Source organism: Phyllostomus hastatus, unplaced genomic scaffold (assembly GCF_019186645.2).
Source record: "Phyllostomus hastatus isolate PE091 unplaced genomic scaffold, TTU_PhHast_1.1 phas_contig_80, whole genome shotgun sequence".
NCBI lineage: Eukaryota > Metazoa > Chordata > Mammalia > Chiroptera > Phyllostomidae > Phyllostomus > Phyllostomus hastatus.
In genome coordinates this window covers 20,842,068-20,864,091 of record NW_025333960.1, presented here as the reverse complement: position 1 = coordinate 20,864,091, position 22,024 = coordinate 20,842,068, and the positions used below count along the sequence as shown (strand labels likewise).

At 37.8% G+C, this 22,024-nt stretch overlaps 1 protein-coding gene across 3 annotated transcripts in view; it reads left to right on the top strand.

The window, feature by feature from the left end:
- Positions 1–22,024, top strand: part of OSBPL1A (oxysterol binding protein like 1A) — a 207,322-nt gene that overhangs the window by 10,861 nt on the left and 174,437 nt on the right. For 2 of the 3 annotated variants that reach the window (XM_045849885.1, XM_045849884.1), the window contains 3 exons: positions 779–901; positions 14,679–14,764; positions 15,918–15,992. In XM_045849885.1, coding sequence (XP_045705841.1) covers positions 781–901; positions 14,679–14,764; positions 15,918–15,992 — 282 coding nt within the window. In that variant the 5' untranslated portion in view covers positions 779–780. Of the gene's footprint in view, positions 1–778; positions 902–14,678; positions 14,765–15,917; positions 15,993–22,024 lie in introns of those variants that run through there. The other variant, XM_045849886.1, reaches the window with a different exon arrangement.

Below are 22,024 nucleotides of genomic sequence, written 5' to 3'. Positions count from 1 at the left end.
TTTAAAAAATGTCAAATAGTTGCCTCTTTTCCTGCAACAAATGAAAAATTGTGTGTACTTTTACTGTCCATGAAGGCACTGTGTGTGTTTAACTCTTTTTTTTTTTTTTTTGCTAATATGGTAGGCAAAAACCCATATTTTTGTTTGATTTATTTCTATTTATTTGAATATTAATAAGAATGAGTTAGTATTTCTTTTGGGAATTGCTATTCATAACATTTTGACATACATGCTTTATATTTCTGTGTAGTCAATATTTGTTTTGGAGTTTATAAGAAAATATGAAAGGGAAAAAACTTACTTGTAATGGTCATGTCAAGGTCCTTATCAAACTTTATTTTTTTTATTCAGTATTTTTTTATATGCAGGTTTTGAATGTGTTAATTTACATTTCAGTCTTTAATATTTTTATTTGAATGGCCATATTTTTACTTTAGTAATTGTAATAACTATTTGTAAAATACATGTATTTGACAGAATGCTTTTATAGACATAATTTTACAACAGCTCATGAAATTGGTTGTATTTTGCAGATGAGGAAACAGGCTTCGAAGATCAGGAAACTTGCCCCAATGTCTAGGGTGCTTCTTTAGTAATAATACAAAGGGCAAGCCGCCTGTCAGAGTCAAGTTCTAGTCCTGCAACTGATTTAACTAGTTGTTGTGTCTAGCTGCAAAATAAAGAGTATTCTTTCCCCCTTTTGTATTAGCAGGTAGTATTTAAAAGCTAATTATGTTCTTAGATAAAAGCAATTTTGTTTTGTTTTGTTTTGGTGTAGAAATGAACACAGAAACCGAACAACAGCTTCTCCATCATGCCAGAAATGGCAATGCTGAAGAAGTAAGACAGCTGTTAGAAACCATGAAAAAGAATGAAGTAATTGCTGATATTAATTGCAAAGGTAAGCTTTGATTGGGGTTTTTAGAAGATTTATTTATTTATTTTTAGAGAAGGGTAAAGGGAGGGAGAGAGAGAGAGAAACATTGATGTGAGATAGAAAAACTACCCCTGTTGGAGACCTCTTGCACGCACCGATTGTGGACCCAGCCTGCAACCTGGGCGTGTACCCTGACTGGGAATCAAACTGGTGACTTCACTTTCCAAAAACAATGCCTAGCTGACTGAGCTACACTGGTCAGGGCTGAATGAGTTTTTTCACTTTCTCTTTTACTACTTATGCACCCCCTCTTATGTACTTACTGTATCATTTATTGAACATTATTCTTTCTGATCTTAGTTGCAATAAATTTCCATCTCTTATCTTAGAAAGAATCCCTGGAAGAGTGGTAAAGTGTCTCTCCTAGTTCTAAGTCAGAGAAATTGAGATACAGTCTTAAAATTGTCGTGGATCATAAACCTTATGAGCTACAAGGGTGACTGTGAGCCTATGAGATGCATGCTGTGACAGTTTGTTCTTCTCAAAGACATTGTAGTTGAACTTAGCAGGTTCAAGTGTTTTCTTTATGCCCAGGGAGTCATGTAAAGTACCTTGGAGATGGTGTCAGTCAGTATCCCTTCCCTCACTGAGACTAGTCCAGTAGACTAATAGGTCATTTGATGTCTACATTACACATATGTGCCAGAATATGGAAGTGTAGGCTATCATGGGACCTCATAGGAGAGGTACGTGACTAGAGCTTGAAGGATTAGTTTTTTGGAGGGAGTGATTCCAAGGTGATATGTAAGGGGGGCACTTTATTTATAAAAAATTGTGTATTTATTCTTACATGTTTAAACTTCAGTCACCTTCAAAGTACTCTCTATTTGATGCAGTATACCTGTTGAGACATTTTTTTCCACTGCTCAAAACAGTTTTTGAACTCATCAATTTTGATGCCTTTTAGTGCTCCTGCTCTTTTTTGTTTCACCTCTTCCACATTGGCAAATCATTTCCCTTTGCAGACTTTTTCATCTGGGGAAACAAAAAAAGTCACTTGGGGAGATTGGGTGAATGTGGGGGGTGGGGCACAAGGGTCATGCCATTTTTAGTCAAAAACTGCTGAACACTCAGCATGGTGTGAGCAGGTGTGCTCATAAATCACCCATCGTGAAATGGGCAAACATATTGAAGGAGTCTTTCAAAATAATTTCACTGTAGCTGAATGCAGCCTCTCACAACAATACCAGCTGGTAGCACTCACCTAGTGGTGGAAGCCTGTACTACAAGGGGCCTGCCCTCCAGAAGATGATTCCATTTTTTCTTTCTTGGGGGAGGGTCCCCCATCATATTAAGAGTGTGTAGGGCTTAACCAGATGAAGATAAGAAGAGGGCTCAGTGTAGAAGAAACAGCATGTGTGAGGTGAGAGGCAGCCTAGATAGCAAGGGCCTATAGGCAGGAGGGGGTGAGGGGTGAAGGCTAGGTAGGTAAGTAGCAGCCAAATTATAACGTGCTTTGTGTAGCAAGGTTGCACATATATTACACTCAGGTATGGAGAGAAATGGAATTTATTTTCGAAAATGGCGCTGCTATTTCAACAAGCACCTTCTCATTCTGGGCGTATGGAAGACTAAATATTAGGCTTTGTGAAGGCAAGGGTATTTAGGAGAAAGGGAAGGGGAACAATTACATGAATCGAAGGAAGTCCTTTCTGTGGGTGTTAATAAGCTAAGGAAAGAATTTCTGTAGGTGTGGATAAGCTAATGTAGTGATGCTCATTCTAGAGAATAATTTAATTTTCATCCCTAGTTGGAATACAGTGCTGCTTTAGGCCCCATCCAAGGGTCATTTTGCTAAATTTTATTATTCCAGAGGTTTGAGAGTAAGATGTGCTAAGAGTTACTCTGGATGGAATCTTCAACACCATTTTAAAGGGACTCTGGGTATATTATTTTTTTACATTTCTCCCTTTTGATTGAGATCTTTCCTGGAAAGTAATCACAAGCAAGTTACACTGATGACTGGTTATTAAAAGCATCAGTGGTCCCTTGTCTCCAGGAAAGTTCTTTCCGGGAATGTCATGTTTCACCTAGGAAGGAAAGTGGGTTTGTTTTCTGGGCAAACATCTTCTGTGGTCTCTTGGAATTTCTCAAATGAAGTCTCCCTAGGTCTTAGTGATTATCTTACAGCGCTGAGTGCCAATATCCTAGGGGTCTCTTTGTAATATTGAGCTATGAAAAAACAAAGTTTTATAATAGGAAAAATTCTTAAAATAAACAAAATGTTAAGTCCTTTTTGAAGAATAAATCAGAACCAGGAGGCAACACCGGAGGGCAGCCAGCTAGAGATACCAAAGAGCCGTGAGGTGTTAGTGGGCACTATCTTTACCCATCCTATTTGTGCCTGGATTTTATCTAGTTCCATCTCTACTTCACCAGAGACATTTTCCCAAGTACAACAAGAGGCATTAACAACCAGGCAGACCCTACCTTGTTCAGCTAGGGTATGGTCTGGAGCAATTCAGTTACCTGACACAACCCATGCAAGGGACTTGAAACATTTTTCCTGACTGGTTATTGTTTTGGTGGTAGCTCCAGTGATATCCCTTAAGGTTTTCACTACATTTCTAATTATGTATTCATTCATTGCAACACCTGCCCAAGGAAAAAGCATTCTTCCATATCCGGAACCTTTGCTGGGGTTGGCGTTGCCAGGCATTTGGTAGCTGTGTGTGCAGCCTGTTGCATGTTTTGACCTGTGAAGTAGGTTTAAAGATGATGCCCATGCTGAGTTCTCTTTCTGGGCAGAAATCAAGGTGAAAAAGGAAACAATAACTACTACAGTGAGTTGATGGCCTTTCCTATTATTTGTGAGATAGGAAGGAACTGAAGAGAGGAAAAAGGAAAAATGAAAGTGTAGATTATACAGTCCTAGCCACAGGCTGTCCTGTGGGTTAGCTGGCCACAACAGGTGCTGTCTGCTTCACTTGCTAGTAATGTTTTTTTTTTTTCAAAAACCCTATTTATTTACTCTTAGAAAGAGAGGGAGGGAAACATTGATGTGTGAGAGACACATCGATTGGTTGCCTCTCCTATGCCCCCAACCAGGGCACTGGCTGGTAACCCAGGCATGTGCCCTGACTGGAAATCGAACTAGCGACCTTTTGGCTCACAGGTTGGCACTCAATCCACTGAGCCACACCAGCCAGGGCACTTTTTAGTAATTTCTAACATCAAATTTTCTGTCCCTATACATCTATTGGTTAAAAATACCTGATAGGGTCCTTTCCATCTTGGTTGTAAAGAGTCCTTTTGATGGTGTCTTTTCCTGTACACATAATGTCCTGGTTATAAATTGAGGTACTTATTTTTTTTCATTTCCTTTAATTAATCACACAGCAAAAGCAAGGAATCTAAATGGACAGGTCTTCCTGGTAAGGCTGCTGGGAACCCTGTGAACAGCAGACCAGGCCAGTTTTCCTGAGGATACTCCATGATTTCATCTTTGTTCTTTGAAGCTGTCTGGTCATGTCTTAGTATGAATCCAATTTTTCCTATGAGTTCTGAAAATCCTCACCTAGTTTAATGGTATGATCTGAAGGTTTATCAGAAACCTGAATTTTAGTGTATCAAAAGTCCTTTCCATGAATCTCCCTAAAGATGAAACATACTTGAAAAATCATGAGAGTGAGACATCAACTCTCTGTAAATGACGAAGACATCAAATGACATGGTTAAAGATCTGATTATAATGTAATTGATGAATAAATTTGCTTTTCTTTGCAACACAGTATTTTAAGATAACAGCTGGAATTACAAACAATATATTGAGACATTTTAGATTTTCAGAAATTTTTATAAAACTTTTAGCTCTGACTACTTTGGCTCAGTGGATTGAGCAGTGGACTGTAAACCGAAAGGTAGATAGTTCAATTCCAGGTCAGGGCACATGCCTGGGTTTGGGGCCAGGCTCCCAATTGGGGGCATCTGAGAGGCAACTGACTGATACATTTCTTATACATTTATCTTTCTCTCCCTTGCTGTCTCCCAATTTGTCCATCTGTCTAAAAATATATGAAGTCTTTTTTAAAAATGTAGAACATTTTAATAACAATAATATGTGCATAGAAATACAGCATAGTTATTATTTCTTACTTGCTTACAGGGCTTCCCATGTAATTTTAGCATCTCAAAATAGGTCTATTAGTTTAATTTTCCCCTTTAATAAAGAGAGAGATAGAGATTCTTTGAAATGTTTTAGGGTTCCTTCTTAAAAATCTCAGTTCCTTACAGGTTAAGAAAAGACTGTTTAGGAAGACATCAGCAAAATAAAAAGGGAACCAACTACTACATGAGAAAACATATATGCCAACAATACCTTGGACAATGGTTTGATCTCCAAAATATATAAAGAACTCACACAAGTCCACACCAGGAAGACAAACAATCCAATTAAAAAATGGGAAAAGGACTGCTATGGCTGGTGTGGCTCAGTGGATTGAGTGCCGGCCTGCAAACCAAAGGGTCACTAGTTCAATTTCCAGTCAGGGCACATGCCTAGGTTTCAGGCTAGGTCCCCAGTAGGGGGTGTGTGAGAGGCAACCACACATTGATGCTTCTCTCCCTCTTTCTCCGCTCCCTTCCCCCTGTCTAAAAATAAGTAGAATCTTAAAAAAAAAATTTTAACCCTAAACTAATTCTAAACACTTACATTAGTATTATTTCAGAATGGCAGTTTATGAATACATTTTATAATTTCAAGGAAGGTGTTCCCCTTTTAATAGTACAGTCTTTCAATATGACATGAAGCATTTATTAATAAACCCATATTTATCTTTCAGTTTCTGTAATACTAAAAAGCCAAAAGTAGGTAAATTAGGCATATTTAGCAATTAATGTTTCAATATTTTATCTTACTTGGAAATGATCTAAACATTCAGATGTCCATCATTCAATTTAGCTAGCATAACTTTAAAATTTCAAGATACCAAAAGATATTGGGAAATTATTTTTAAGTACATATATGATATCACATAATTGCAAAGTTTCATTGAAAAATCTTTCATTATATCTATTCTTAACAATTATGCTTAGATTATGAAAATTTTATTGTACTGAATTATTAGGTAGAATAAAAGTATCATACTTCATTCTGATAACTCTAAAGATATGTCTGTTTTAATTAAACCAATACACTTAAGTTGGCTTTAATACCAGATGTTTTTTCAGAACTTGAAGAATATTTGGGTTAGTTTCTATTATATTTCTTAATTGGTATAAGCACTCAATTCCTTTAAGTCAATTAAACAGAGCTATTTATTTATTAAGATATTTTTTATTCTTATTCTACTATAGTTGTCCCAATTTTTCCTCCTTTGCTCTCCCCCACCCATCCCAACCCCCCACTCCCACAGTCAACTCCTGCACTGTTGTCCATGCCTGTGGGTCATTCATACATGCTCTTTAACTAGTGTATTCCCCTTCTATCTGCTGTTATCCTCCTACCCTCTCCCCTCTGGTCACTGTAAGTCTCTTCCATGTTTCCATGCCTGTGGTTCTATTTTGTTTGTTACTTTATTTTGTTCATTAGATTCCTCTTATAAGTGAGATCATATGGTATTTGTCTTTCACTGACTGGCTTATTTCACTTAGCATAACATTCTCCAGTTCCATCCATGCTGTTGCAAAAGGTAGGAGCTCCTTCTTTCTTTCTGCTGTGTAGCATTCCATTGTGTAAATGTACCATAGTTTTTTGATCCACTCATTTACTGGTAGGCACTTAGGCTGTTTCCAGCACTTGGCTATTGTATATAGCACTGCTATGAAAGTAGGGGTGCATTAGTTCTTTTTGAATTGGTGTTTCAGGATTCTTAGGGTACATTCTCAGCAGTGAAATTGCTGGGTCAGAAGACAATTCCATTTTTAGGTTTTGGAGGAAATTCCATACTGTTTTCCACAGCGACTGCACCAGTCTGCATTCCCACCAAGTGTCCCCATTTCTTCACATCCTTGCTAGCACTTGTTATTTGTAGATTTATTAATGATGGCCATTCTGACAGGTGTGAAGTGATAATCTCATTGTGGTTTTAATTTGCATCTCTGTGATGGCTAGTGATGCTGAGCATCTTTTCATGTCTGTGGGCCCTCTGTATGTCCTCCTTGGAGAAGTATTTGTTCAGGTCCTTTTCCCATTTTTTAATTGGATTGTTTGTCTTCCTCATGTGGAGTTGTATGAGTTCTTTATATATTTTAGAGATCAAATCGTTGTCTGATGTATCATTGGTAAATACCTTCTTCCATATGGTCAGTTCCCTTTTCATTTTGATGATTGTTTCCTTAACCATGCAGAAGCTTTTTAATTTGATGTAGTCCTATTTGTTTATTTAATCCTTTATTTCTTTTGCCCTAGGAGATATATTGGCAAAAACATTGCTACATGGAATATCTGAAATTTTACTATGTTTTCCTCTAGGACTTTTATGATGTCACTATGTTTAAGTCTTTTATCCATTTTAAGTTTGTTCTAGTATGTGGTGTAAGTTGGTGGTCTACTTTTCTTCTTCTTCTTCTTCTTCTTCTTCTTCTTCTTCTTCTTCTTCTTCTTTTTTTTTTTGGCATGTACCAGTCCAGTTCTCCCAACACCATTTTTGAAAAGGCTATTTTTACTCCATTTTATGGTTTTTCCCCCTTTGTCAAATATTAATTGACCTTAGAGACTTGGGTTTATTTCTGGGCTCTCTGTTTTGTTCCATTGATCTATGTGTCTGTTCTTATGCCAGTACCAGACTGTTTTGATTACAGTGGCCTTGTGGTATAGTTTGATATCAGATATTGTGATTCTGCCTGCTTTTTCTTCTTTCCTCAACTGCTGAGGCCATTCAGAGTATTTTTTGTTCCATATAAATTTTTGAAATATTTGTTCTAGATGTGTGAAATATGCCATCGGTACTTTAATATGAATTGCATTGAATCTAAAGATTGTTTTGGGTAGTGTGGACATTTTAATGATGTTAATTCTTCCAGTCCATGAACACGGTATATACTTCCATTTGTTTGTGTCTTCCTTAATTTCTTCTGTGTTCTTTAGTTTCCCTGAGTACAGGTCTTTTACTCCTTGGTTAAATATACTCCTAGGTACTTTATTTTTTCTTCTTGCTATAGTGAATAAGATTTTATTCCTAGTTTCTCCTTCTGATATTTCATTGTTGGTGTACAAAAATGCCATTGATTTCTGAATATTGACTGTGTAATCTGCTGTTTTGCCAAATTCAGTTATTATGTTGAGTTGTTTTTGGTATAGACTATAGGGCTTTCTAGGTACACTATCATGTTGCCTGGGAATAATGACAGTTTTACATCTTCCTTTTCAATTTGGATGCCTTTCATTTCTTCTTCTTGTCTGATTGCTTTATCTAGCACTTCCAGTACTATGGAGAATAAGAGTGGTAAGAGTGGACAGCCTTTTCTTATTCCTGATCTTAAGGGGAAAGCTTTTGGTTTTTTCCTATTGAGTATATTGTTGGCTATGGTTTTTTGTATACAGCCTTTATTATGTTGAGGTATGTTCCCTATTTCCCACATAGCTGAGTGTTTTTTATCATAAATGCATGCTGGATTTTATCAAATGCTTTTGCATTATCTATTGTTATGATCATGTGATTTTTGTCCTTCATTTTGTTTATGTGGTGTATTACATTTATTGATTTGCAAATATTTTACCATCCTTGTATCCCTGGGATGAATCTCACTTGATCATGGTGTATGATCTTTTTAATGTATTGTTGGATTTGCTTTGCTAATATTTTGTTGAGGATTTTGGCATCTATGTTCATCAGAGTTATTGGCCTGAAGTTTTCTTTCTTTGTTGTGTCTTTACCTGGTTTTGGAATTAGGATAATAACTGGTCTTGTAAATAGAGTCTGAGAGTCCTCCTTCTTCTTGAATCCTTTGGAACGGATTGAGAAGGATAGGAGTTAGTAGTTCTTTAAATGTTCGATAAAATTCACCTGTGAAGCCATCTGATTCAAGGCTTTTGTGTGCTTGGAATTTTTTAAATAATGCTCAGTTTCACTAGTTGCTATTGGTGTATTCAGGCTTTCTCTTCTTGATTCAGTTTTGGAAGATTGTATGTTTCTAGAAAGGTATCTGTTTCGCCCAGGTTGTCCAGTTTCTTGACATATAGTTAGTTGTTCATTGTTACTTCTTACAATCCATTGTATTTCTGTGGCATCAGTTAAATTCTCCCCTTTCATTTCTGATATTATATATTTGGGTCCCCTCTGTAGGAGACCATTTTGGGTGGTTTGGGCCCAGCTCCCACTCGGAGATGCACAGGACCTACGCCCATGGAGAGGTTATCCTGTGGGGAGTCAGGCCTGCAATGTGCCTACCAAGGCACGTACAACCCCCACCACGTCTTGTGTGTGCCCATTGTGAAGTATCTTCTGTACTCCTTAGCTCAGATCTCCATATCAGCTAAGATTCTATTGATTATTCAGGGTTTTTTTGGTTGGAAGATCAGCTGAGAATCTGAGGTGGGGGCTAGAGCAAGTGGACTCAGCTTCCACCTACTTGGCCACCATCATCTTCTCTAAACAGAGCTCTTAAGAAACCAATTTTATCAGTATCTTCTAGAGGTAGATATATATACACACATATATAGACAGAGTACCCAGAGACCTGATAGTTTAGCTTTTAAAATTTCAGCCATGAGACAGGTACAATAAGGCTAAAATCCTCTCATTTATAACAGTTGAAGTAATTTTTTGTTCATATGGGTAAGGCTTTTGCTAGTTTTAGAGAAGACTTTTAAGATTTGTATTTATCCTTGATAAACAATCTGCAGGGAGGCTCTGTGTGTGTGTGTATATGCGTCTGCATGTGCTGCTTATTCAAGGAAACCTTTTCAGCAACTTGTGCTCTTTAAAAGGTTCTTTCCCATGTTTCCCCCTCAGGTTTGTTTAACCTCAGACAGTCGTGGACTCTGTTTACATTCCTGATCATCCACTGGAAGGCTCGAGGACTTGCTGAGGAAGCTTTAAAAATATCCTGTTAGACATTTAAATTCTGTCAAATTTCTGATCATGATTATTAAACTCTTTAAAATATCTGACCAGGTTTCAGGCAGGACAAACAGTAAGAAATTTTAGAGCACCTGGTTAGATGGCTGAGTCTTTTCAAATCCATTTAGAACTTTTTTTTTTTTTGGTGATTCTTATTTTTTAGAAGTTTCTGCATATCAATCAAAGAATGTATTACATTGACTCTGAGAGGTTTGGAATCCTTTCTTTTAAAGGGGGAACAGGCTTGAGGTGGACTTCAAAGAAAGCTTTCCTTGAATGGCTAAATTATTTAAATTATTTTGGCTAAACTCGCCCATTTCATTAAAACAGCACAAGAAAAGGAATCAATGTTTGTACATATAGTAACTAGAATTCCCAAGGGAGAAATTTTTAATGGGTAAAAGTCTCACGTTAAAGACAAATTTTCTTGAGAGCTGTTATAGCTGCACAAAAAGACGAAAAAAAAAAAGATATTAATCTAAAGCCCCAGGTAGCTGGACTGCCAAATGCACATTGACACATGCACTTTTGAAAGGCAGGGATCAAAAAGCCAACACTATCAAGATGAGGGAAAATCTCCAGTTTTTTATTACATGCACATTAATGGTTTTAGTTAATCTTGGGGCCCAACTGATACCTAAGGGGGGATGTGCCATCTAACCTGTTCCATGACCAACTTATCTATGACCACATTCTTTTTTTTTAAGGCAGTAAATGTCTTAATTACTTTTAAATGCTTGGCTTATGCCCACCAATTTGCAGCTTGGGCTTCTAAGAGTCTCTTCACAATAGCTTTTACCTCATGCATGTAACCCACAATAAAGTTTGTTTAAATGATGCCTGTCTGGTGATATCTTCAAGCTGTCAGTTTCTGGAGAGTCTGCCTGGAGAACAGGTTAGTACGATTCATACTTGAGTCCTCCCCTATGAAATTTCTTTGTTGTGACAACAATACAACAGACAGTGAGAAGGAAAGGAAAATAATATTCCAGAGGTTTGAGGAGTAAGAAATGCAAGGCATTTCCTCTGAGATGGCAGGCAGCTCCAACTTCATTTTTAAATGACTGTTTATATTACTTTTCACATAACCAACATAGAAATATTATTGGTTGGAAGATACCCACTGATGTCAAGTCAAAAGTGAGAGAAGGAAGCACTCATGCAGTTGAAGGTTAAGATCATCGTTTCTAGGCTGCAGGCACAAAAGTGGATCTAATTAATTTTGCTTATAACCATGTTATAAGTGTATGTTGCTAATGGTGAGACATTCTTGCAAATAAAATAAATACTAAAGTGCTTATATGCATAGTATACTTTACCTAAATTATGAGTTGTTTTCCAAGAAATACTAAGTTTCGGAAGCAGTGTTAGAACTTATATTGGTAGTGTTAATACCTGATTCTGTCTTGTGCTGTTTTGTCACTCTGCTGCAAGTCTGAATGTGAAGTTATCTACTTGACTATTACTCATAATACCATAGCTGATGTTTCCTAGGGTTTTTGTATTCTATAGAGGGCATTGTTCTTTGTAAATGTTCTTTCTGAACATGATATTTCTTATTCTTGAACAAAAATTTTGGATATCCTTGGTAAGTAATAAAGAATATAAAGAACATTTGTAGTATTTTAAAAATAATTTAGGATTTTGGAAATTTTGATTTCTTTATCCAGAATCCCATTTGGAACTAGGCGTGAGAAGACCGGTTCACAGGCTGTTATAGTGAGTTAGCAGAGACCATTATGGGTTACATGGGAGGCGAAGCAGTGGGAGTGGTGAAAAGTAGAAAGCAGGTGAGAGTAATGCTTATTTATCACTTGAGAAACAAGGTGAATCATGGGACAATTTATTGTGAAAACAAATGCAGGAGGGGACTAGGTAGACTTTGTGTGTGCATGTGCGTATATAAGAAGACAGTTGAGTTCAGCTTTGTAGTTTTCAAGCAGGAGATATTTTTGTATTATTCCAATGCAGGTGTCTAGTGGAGAGTTGGAAATGCAAATATGAATTTTGAGGTTGACAGCATATAAACAAGGTGATGGGAAAGGGCCAGGAGATATTATTGGAGATACCAATAATGAAGGACTAACCAGAGAAAGTGGAGTTTCCAGAGCACACTCGGAAGAAGTGGCGGGGCAGTGAGGGAAACCTCAGAGAACATAGGGCTGTGGGAGCCAGAGAGGCTTGAGGTCATGTTATCCAATCCTGAACATTGTTGCCATACGGTGGCAGCTGGAAAGCACCCCTGGGATTTGGTAGCAGCATTTACTGATAACAATTGAGGACAATTTTAATGACGTGGTGGGAGGTGAACCTAGTCTACAGTGTGTGGTGGGAGTTGATGGGAAGGAAGGAAGTTGGAAAGAGTAAGTGAAGACTGGGAGTGGGCAGGGAGAGTGAGGACAGTAGCTGGTAGATGGCACTGCACGGGATCTGAGAGGAGTGTGTTGCTTTTGCTGACTGAACTGAACAGAGTGTCTACTTCCTCCTTTCTATTTGCAATTGAAGGGAGAGAAGTTGAAGACAAAGGAGAAAAAGGAGTGCCCGAGCAGCAGGAAAGAGGGGGATCCAGGAAGAGGGATTGGTCTTAGACATCAGGAGGAAAGGATGGAAGAATGCCTGGGGATAGAGGTACAGTGGTCAATTTGGTGCCAGGAAGCCCAGGGGATTCTATGAAAGCTGCTTCTCATGTGAAGCTAAGAGATGAGGTCATGTTGATGGGGAAGTGTGTGGGTAGGAGGCTTGAGAATAGTGAAGGATTGAACTGTCTCTTGTGGAATGTAGGAGAGACACCCAAATAGAGCATTATAAAAAGAATTGCCAAGCAGTGGGGAGGGTACGAGATCCTGAATTTATGGTGCTACGAATCCACAGGATTCTGTTATTACTTTTTTTTTTGGTCACTGTTTAGCAACCCAAGCATGGTTATAGAAAAGTGGAGCTAGTATATTGATTAGACATTGGGGTTTTTCTGGATTGCTGTGACAAAGACAGTGAAGCAAGGATATTAAAGATATTGGTGAAGAAATGCTGATATGAGGGATTAAGGAATACATGCTAGATTTATTGAAGGAAGTGACAATGTGGGTATTTACATTCATGAAAAGTAATTGAGAACTGAAAGGCTAATGAAGTTGAGAAATGAGTCTGGGAGTATACCCCTGTGACAAGCTGGAAAGTGGGATGTTTGGGGAAAACTGGGCTTTCTGTGTTCATGAGTTCAGAGATGGTAATGACATCCAGGCTCTAGGACCAAGTACCCAACACTGAGCAGAGGCAAAGTTTGTGGGAAATGAGGGAGGCTGAAAAATAGAGGCTGGGATACTGAACAGTGGTAGACACCCCTATGATGGCGGCAGGATTTGTCAGGGGAGGTGGGGGGAAAGACTGTGTTGCTCAGTGAGTTGGTGAGGGATAAACCACTGGGAGGCTGCTAGATGGCAGCAAAGAAGTGTTTGGGGGTGCTGTAGTCATGGCTTGTTGGCAGAAATCATAAAGGAGGAGTTGTAATGTGAGTGAAGTCACTGACCAAAGACAGTGTTGTGTTTTGATGGGGAAGTTCATGTGACTTCTGTTCGGTGGGGACCAGTGGGTGTGCAGTGGGTGTGTGAATGGGAGGAGGCTCCACCTGAGGAGTAAAGGAGAATCACTGTCAGTACAAGCTAGGTTTCGGTTAAGAACAGAAGGTAAAAGAAATGTTCCTGAAATAGACTGAGGCTCCAGGATTTATTTTCTCTGGTTTCTCCAGAGGGCACATATTTAAGAGACAACAGATGTGGAAATTCGGGTAAATGGCAAACTATCACAGGGACAGTTGTAAGAGGCCTGTTCTGGGTACACAGGTTGGTGACCGAGGTTGGCTCAAATCCCGGAGCTGAAGGCAGGCATTAAAGCTCCAACTCCTCCCCAGGGGTGCCCCCTGGGACTTTGATAGAGCTTCCAGGGTGCCAGGCTTTGGAGATTTGATGGGCTGTATTCACTCAAGCTTGATGTGGAATTCTGGTTAGCCTTTGGAGCTATCGGAACTCTGAGCTATAGTGCACAACCCCCACCAGCCCCCTGCCCCGTTCTTTTTTATTCTTTTCTAAATTGAATTAGTTTATTTGCTTTAGTTTTTGCAACACTCTTTTGTTTTATACCTCTTCTCAGCTCTGCTGCTAGGATCTCACATTTCATTGCCTTTAACTTTGGTTCTTGTTATCTAGTTGGACTCCAGCAACCCAATATCCTCATTACCTGAGATTTTATCTGAAGTCAAGACTCCATTTCCAGTCACTATTTACTGAGCTAACAGCTTCCCAAATGCTTCAGGAAAAATTCCTTATCAATTTAACACTTCCATGTTATAGTTTTCCAAAGAGAGGTTCTTTTCATGAAAATACTGTGCCAAGAACATCACATCTACTAGATGACAGCGAGATGGTTGTTAGACTCAGAACCTTAGAATCAGCAGCCACTTGTGATCATCTCATTTGAAAGTAACCCTTCATATCTCCTCCCACCCTTTTAGGAATGAGGACATCGACTTAGGACCCTGGCCGCAGAACCTGGGCCTTGCAAGTGCTAGTCCATTAAACTCACTACCTTTTCTCTCTCCCACGTCTAGTGGCCGCCACTCATCCGCAGTGCAGTGTGAAAGAGCCTTTGGCCAATGTACTGAAGTAGCCTGTTACAGAGAAGTTAATTTTATTATAAAATCACCTAAATTATCTCTAAAAATACTTTGTTTTTTCCATTTTTAGGAAGAAGTAAGTCTAATTTGGGCTGGGCACCTCTTCATCTGGCATGCTATTTTGGACATAGACAAGTGGTTCAGGATCTGTTAGAGGTATATTTATAGCTTTAATTTTTAAATAAATATAACATTGTTATGGAAATTACAAAAGTCTTAGGGAAGCCTACTGAGTCATGATGTTTTTTTTTTTTCCAAAGCAATGGCTCCTCACTGAAGACACTAATTGCTTTTTACTAAATATATGAGTTAGGTTAATGTGATTAATTAAAATTCTATTTTTTAGCCATTTGCTATGTACAGTATTAGCTTTTTTTCAAGTTTAAAAAAGTGTTATTGTTGCTCTGTTACAGTTGTCCCAATTGTTCCCCCTTTGCCCTCCTCAGCACAGCCCACCCCCTGCTCCCACAGTCAATCCCCACACTGTGATTTTTACAGGATCGACTTTTTAAAATTGCAAAAGTGGACATATGAATTATTGAAAATATTATGGATTTTCAGTTTTTTGAGCATAACAGTTACAAAAATAACCAAAGCACATCCTAATTAAAAAATAATTTCAGAGTTTTTTAATGAGTACTGTATAATTTAAGACTTCATATTTCTCAATTTTTTGACTAATAATTTTTCACAGCTTGGAATTTCTGAAATTGGGTTGCATCTCAAAATTGATGTGTACATTTAAATGGTGTCACCTTTTTATTACCTCTGAAAACTTATTAAATTGATGGCAAAAATATGGTATTTCATTCAGAAATGGTTTGCCTTTTTAAAAAATATGACCGTTTCTAAAGTTGAATGAAGGTGTATAGATGTTCAAAGGAAGGTAGCTTTTTGTTTTTCTACTTATCAGATAGATTTTGACCTTTCAGGAAGTTTACTATTTACTTTTACTATGGAATGCATTTATTTTTACTAGCGACAACCAATCAACATTAACAATAATTTTTAAAATATTTAATATAGCCCTGGCTGGTGTAGCTCAGTGGATTGAGTGCAGGCTGCGAACCAGGCATCACAGGTTCAATTCCCAGTCAGGGCACATGCCTAGGTTGCAGGCCATGACCCCCAGCAACCGCACATTGATGTTTCTTTCTCTCTCTCTCTCTCCCCCTCTCCCCTTCCCTCTCTAAAAATAAATAAATAAAATCTTTAAAAAAAGAAATATTTAATATATTCGAAGAGATTATTTTCACATTTGTATATTTCTTAATACGTGAAGGATGTTTAAAGTTTTCTTATTTACTAGGCTGGTGCAGAAGTAAATGTATTGAATGACATGGGAGACACACCGCTTCATCGAGCTGCTTTTACAGGACGCAAGGTGAAAACATTCTGTATTCTCTTTTGAGTGTTTTGCAAGTGAAATGTTTGGAAGGGCTGTCACAAATATTCTTTCTTTTATAGCCTTATGAACTGTAACTGGGAAAAGGCACAAAAATGCATAAACCAGCACTTTGGGTTAAAAGGCCATAAGCTTTTAGCATTGTACGGTGAGGTCAAGGATGAAGGTCATGGAGACTTCCACTGTAGCATCCCTGCTAGGAGCTCATTCTGTCTTTGCTTGTGTACTACAGGGATGGGAAACTCCTAATTTTTCCTTTTTTTAAAAAAATACAGTTGCTTAGAGGAATAGTTTATATTGCACAAAATTCACCTGCTATAAGTGTACATTTCAGTGATTTTTAGTACATTGACACATCTCTGCAACCATCACCACAGCCCAGTTTTAGAACATTTCCAGCTATCACTGATTTGTTGTCTGTCTCTAGATATATGCTGTTTGTAGAAATTTCTTATAAATGGAATCATGCAAACTTGGATCTGGCTTTTCTTTAGCATAATGTTGAAGTTCATCCATGCTGTAGCAAGTATCAGTAATTGTTTTTTATGACTAATATTTTGTTGTATGGATATACCATATTTTAAAAATCTGGTCACTGTTTATTGGAAAGACTGCCCTTGGGATGGCCTTGGCACCTTTGTTGGAATGAATTGACCGTAAATGTAAGGGTTTACTTTTGGACTTTTATTCTGTCTGCCTGTCCTTACACCAGTATCACACTATCTTTATTACAGTAGCTTTATAATTAAGTTTTGATACTAAGTAGTAGAAGTTCTCCAACTATGATCTTCTTTTAAAAAATTATTTTGGCTATTCTCAGTCAAAAGTTGGCATATCCATATGAATTTTAGAATCATCTTGTCAGTTTCTCTAAGGACGCCTATTAGAGTTTTGATAGAAATTGTGTTGTCTTGAATCTGTAGATCAATTTGGAAACAAGTGCCATGTTAAAAAATATTGAGTCATCGAGTCCATGAGCATGAAATGCCTCTCCATTGATTTAGATCTTTAATTTCAACAATGTTTTGAAGCTTGCAATGTACAAATCTTGTACTCCTTTTGTTAAATCTTTTTCTATGCTTTTTAGTTTTTTTATGCTGTTTTGAATGTGATTTTCCTCTTAATTTTCTTTTTTTTTATTCACTTTTAGAGGGGGGGGGAGAGAGAGAGAGAGACGTCAATGTGCTGTTGCTGGGGGTTATGGCCTGCAACCCAAGCATGTACCCTGACTGGGAATCGAACCTGCGACCCTTTGGTTCGCAGCCCGCGCTCAATCCACTGAGCTACGCCAGCCAGGGCTCCTGTTCCTCTTTTTGTTCATTAAAGACTTAGATTATTGATTTGAGTTTTTTGTTCTTTTTCAGTAGAGGGATTTGTTTTAAAGCTATGATTTTCCCTTTTAACTGCATGTAGGAAATTTGGATATGTGTTTTTTGTTTTTATTCATTTTGAGATATTTTCTAATTCCTTTATGTAGTATAGTATTTGATCTATCTTGGATAATGTTTCTTATTAGGGTGGGGTATTCTGTAAATGTTCATTAGGTTAAGTTAGTTGATAAGGCTGTTATCTTAACTGGTTTTCTGTTTGGTGGTTTTATCAAATAGAGAGAGTATGGTATTGTGGGTATGTTGGGTTACATGGTAAAGCAAAATTAAAGTTACAGATGCAATTGAGGTTGGTAATCAGCTGACCTTAAGACAGAAAAATTAATCTGGGTTATCTGGGTGAATCCACTGTGATCACAAAGGTCCTTAAAAGTGTAAGAGGGAGGCAGAAGAGGAGTCAGAGTTGAGAGGGAGCTGTGCCTCTGAGAGAATGGTCAGAGAGTTGTAGCATTTCTGTCTTGGAAAGGGAGGAAGGGCACCATGAGCCAAGGAATGTGAGCAGCTTTTAGAAGCTGGAAAAAAAAAGCAAGAAGATGAATTTTCCTCGACAGCTTCCAAGAGGATCGTAGCCCTGCTGACACTTTGATTCTAGCCCAGTGAGACCCATTTTGGACTCCTGAAATACAGAACTGTAATATAACAGATTTGTGATGCTTTAATCTGCCAAGTTTGTGCTAATTCATTACAGCAGCAATAGAAAACTAATATACTTTAATGGGAGCCTCATACTACCAGATTTGTAGGTTTGCTGTTTGTTTCCTACTGAATTTGCTAATTTGCCGACAATGCCTCTTGGCTTTTTGCTCCAAATCAAGTCAGTTCCCTCTGGCAGCAAAGGTAGTGGTTTTCACTGACAGCCTTGGCCTGGTCAAACTTCTGTGGGGAGGGGTTGGAGGATGGGAGTAGCCTGTGACTAGATGGCTAAAGACTCTTGGTGCTCTTACCTGAAGTTCTAGTTCCTGTTGAGTGTGCCCCTCCATTTATTTTTGTCTTTAGTGCATATCCAGCACCATGAAATGAGGTTTTATAATTTTGTTCAGTTTTATAACTAATTTTTAGAATGACAATTCTCAGATCTCTTCATACTACTATAGTGAAAAATTCCTTTACTCCTTTTTCCTGATAATTTTTTGATTATTTGAATGATTTTATAAATTAAATATGACAGGGTATATGAGGTCTGTCTGGAAAAAGTCCAGCCATTTGTTAACATGTCGAGAATGGTTTGTGCCACATCAGTGTAATCTGGTGGCCAAGGAGAGTGGACTGGAATGTGCATCCATGAACAATGATGGCTTCACTGTACTAGGCACTGGGGGTGGTAGATGCCATTGAGTGAGCAGGTGTACTGTGAGGCTGTTGCATTCAAAATTACATAGTAAGTAAAGCAACAAATACACACCAAATTTTGCATTAAGCTTGAACATTCCTCTATGGAAACTATTTGGATGATTCAAAAGGCCATAGCTATGGGAAACTGGTGATTGGCAGCTTCATCACGACAACATGCCTGCTCATGCATCATGTCTCATGAAGAGTATTTTAGCAAAACATCAAATCACCCATGTGACTCAGCACCCCTACAGCCCAGATTTGGCACCTTGTGACTTCTGGCTTTTTGTAAAACTAAAATCACCTTTGAAAGGAGAGGGAATAGATTTCAGAACATTGATGAGATTCAGGAAAATATGATGGGGTAGCTAATGGCAACTGGGAGAACTGTGTGAGGTCCCAAGGTGCCTACTTTAAAGGGGACTGAGGTGTCATTATCTTATGTACAATATTTCCTGTATCTTCTTCAATAAACGTCTCTATTTTTCATATTACATGGCTGTATACTTTCTGGACAGGCCTTGTAGTTCTTATGTATTCTGATTATTGACTGTATACCAACATGATCCCTAAAGGTTATTTTTATTTTTTTATTGTTTATTCTATTGTAGTCTACCAGTTTTCCCACCTTTGCCTTCCTCTGTCCAGCACACCCCTGCTCCCACAGTCTGTCCCCACACTGTTGTCCATGTCCATGGGTTACTCACCTATGTTCATTGACTAATCCTTACCTCTTTTTTTCACCATTCCCCCTTCCCCTCTTTCCTCTGGCAGTTGTCAGTCTGTCCCCTGTTTCCATGTCTCTGGTTCTGTTTTCATTTTTTTATTTCATTAGATTCCTCTTATAAGTGAGATCACATATTATTTGTTTTTCAATGACTGCCTTATTTCACTTAGCATGATAATCTCCAGTTCTATCCATGCTGTCTCAAAGGATAGGAATTCCTTCTTCTTCCTTTCTGCTATGTAGTGTCCCATTGTGTAAATGTACCACAGTTTTTTAATCCATTCATCTCCTGATGGGCACTTGGGCCATTTCCAATACTTGGCTATTGTATGTAGTGCTGCTATGAACATAGGGGTACATAAGGTCTTTTGAACTGGTGTTTTGGGATTTTTAGGGCATATTCCCAGCAGAGAAATTGCTGGGTCAAAAGGCAGTTCCATTTTTAATTTTTTTAGGAAATCCCATACTGTTTTCCACAGTGGCTGCTGCACCAGTCTCCATTCCCACCAACAGTGCACTAGGGTTCCTGTTTCTCTGCATCCTTGCCAGCACTTGTTATTTGTTGATTTATTAATGATAGCCATTTTGGCAGGTGTGAAGTGATATCTCATTGTGGTTTTAATTTGCATCTCTCTAATGGCTAGTACTATTGAGCATTTTTTCATATGTCTGTGGGCCCTCTGTATGTCCTCCTTGGAGAAGTGTCTATTCAGATGTTTTGCCCATTTTTAAGTTGGATTGTTAGTCTTCCTGGTATCAAATCATATGAGTTCCTTATACATTTTGGAGATCGAACCTTTGTCTGAGGTATCATTGGTAAATATGTTCTTCTATACGTCATTTCCTGTCACTTTGATGATGATTTCTTTGTCTGTGCAGCAGCTTTTTAATTTGATGTAGTCCCATTTGTTTATTTCTTCTGTTATTTCCCTTGCCCTAGGAGCTATTTTGGCAAAAATATTGCTATGTGGGATATCTGAAATTTTATTACTTATTTTTTTGTCTAGGATTTTTATGGTATCACTATTTATGTTTAAATCTTTTATCCATTTTGAATTTATTCTATGTGGTATAAGTTGGTGGTCTAGTTTTATTTATTTATTTTGCATGTACCAGTCCAGTTTTCCCAACACAATTTATTGAAGAGACTATTTTTACTCTATTGTATGCTCATGCCCACTTTGTCAAATATTAATTACTGTAGAGACATGGATTTATTTCTGGGCTCTCTATTCTGTTCCCTTGATCTATGTGTCTGTTCTTATGCCAGTACCAGACTATTTTGATTACAGTGGCCTGGTAATATAGTTTGATGTTAGGTATTGTGATTCCTCCTACTTTTTCCTTCTTTCCCATGATTGCTGTGGCTGTTTGGGGTCTTTTTAGTTTCCATAAAAATTTTTGAAATATTTGTTCTAGATGTGTGAAATATGCCATCAGTACTTTAATATGAATTGCATTGAATCTAAAGATTGTTTTGGGTAGTACGGACATTTTAATGATGTTACTTCTTCCAATCCATGAACATGGTATATGCCTCCATTTGTTTGTGTCTTCCTCACTTTCTTTCTTCAGTGTTCTTTAAGAACAGTCTTTTACTCTTTGGTTAGTTAAGTTTATTCCTAGGTACTTTGTATTTTTTATTTTTTTGTTGCTATAGTCAGTGGGATTTTTTTCTTAGTTTCCCTGACTGATAGTTCATTATTGGTATACAAAAATGCATTGATTTCTGAATATTGACTTTGTATCCTGCTACTTTGCTGAATTCACTTGTTAGGTGAGTCGTTTTTTGGTGGAACCTGTAGGATTTTCTGTGTACACTGTCATGTCATCTGCAAATCATGATAGTTTTACTTCTTCCAATTTGGATTCCTTTTATTTCTTCTTGTCTAATCACTGTGGTTAGGAGCTCCACCATGTTGAATGAGAGTCTTAAAAGCAAGACCCTTTTCTTGTTCCTGATCTTAAGGAAAACACTTTTAGTTTTTGCCCATTGAATATAATGTTGGCAGTAGATTTTTTTTATATACAGCCTTTATTATCTTGTGGTATGCTTCCTTTATTGCCACTTTGCTGAGTTTTTTTTTTTTATCATAAAAGGGTGCTGGATTTTATTTTTTTTTAAGATTTTATTTAGAGAGAAGGGGAGGGAGAAAGAGAGGACAGAAATATCAATGTGTGGTTGCCTCTTGTGCATCTCCTACTGGTGACCTTATCTGCAACCCAGGCATGTGCCCTGACTGGAAATCAAATTGGCGACCCTTTGGCTCACAGGTCTGCATTCAATCCACAGAGCCACACCAGCCACCGCTGGTGCAGGATTTCATCAACTGCTTTTACTGCATCTGTTGATATGATTGTGTGATTTTTGTCTTTTCTTTTGTTTATGTGATGTATTACATTTATTGATTTGTGAATATTGTACCATCCTTGCATCCCTGGGATAAATCCTACTTGATCATAATGAATGATCTTTTTAATGTATCATTGGGTCTGCTTTGCTAGTATTTTGTTGAGGATTTTAGCATCTATGTTCATCAGAGATATTGGCCTATAATTTTCTT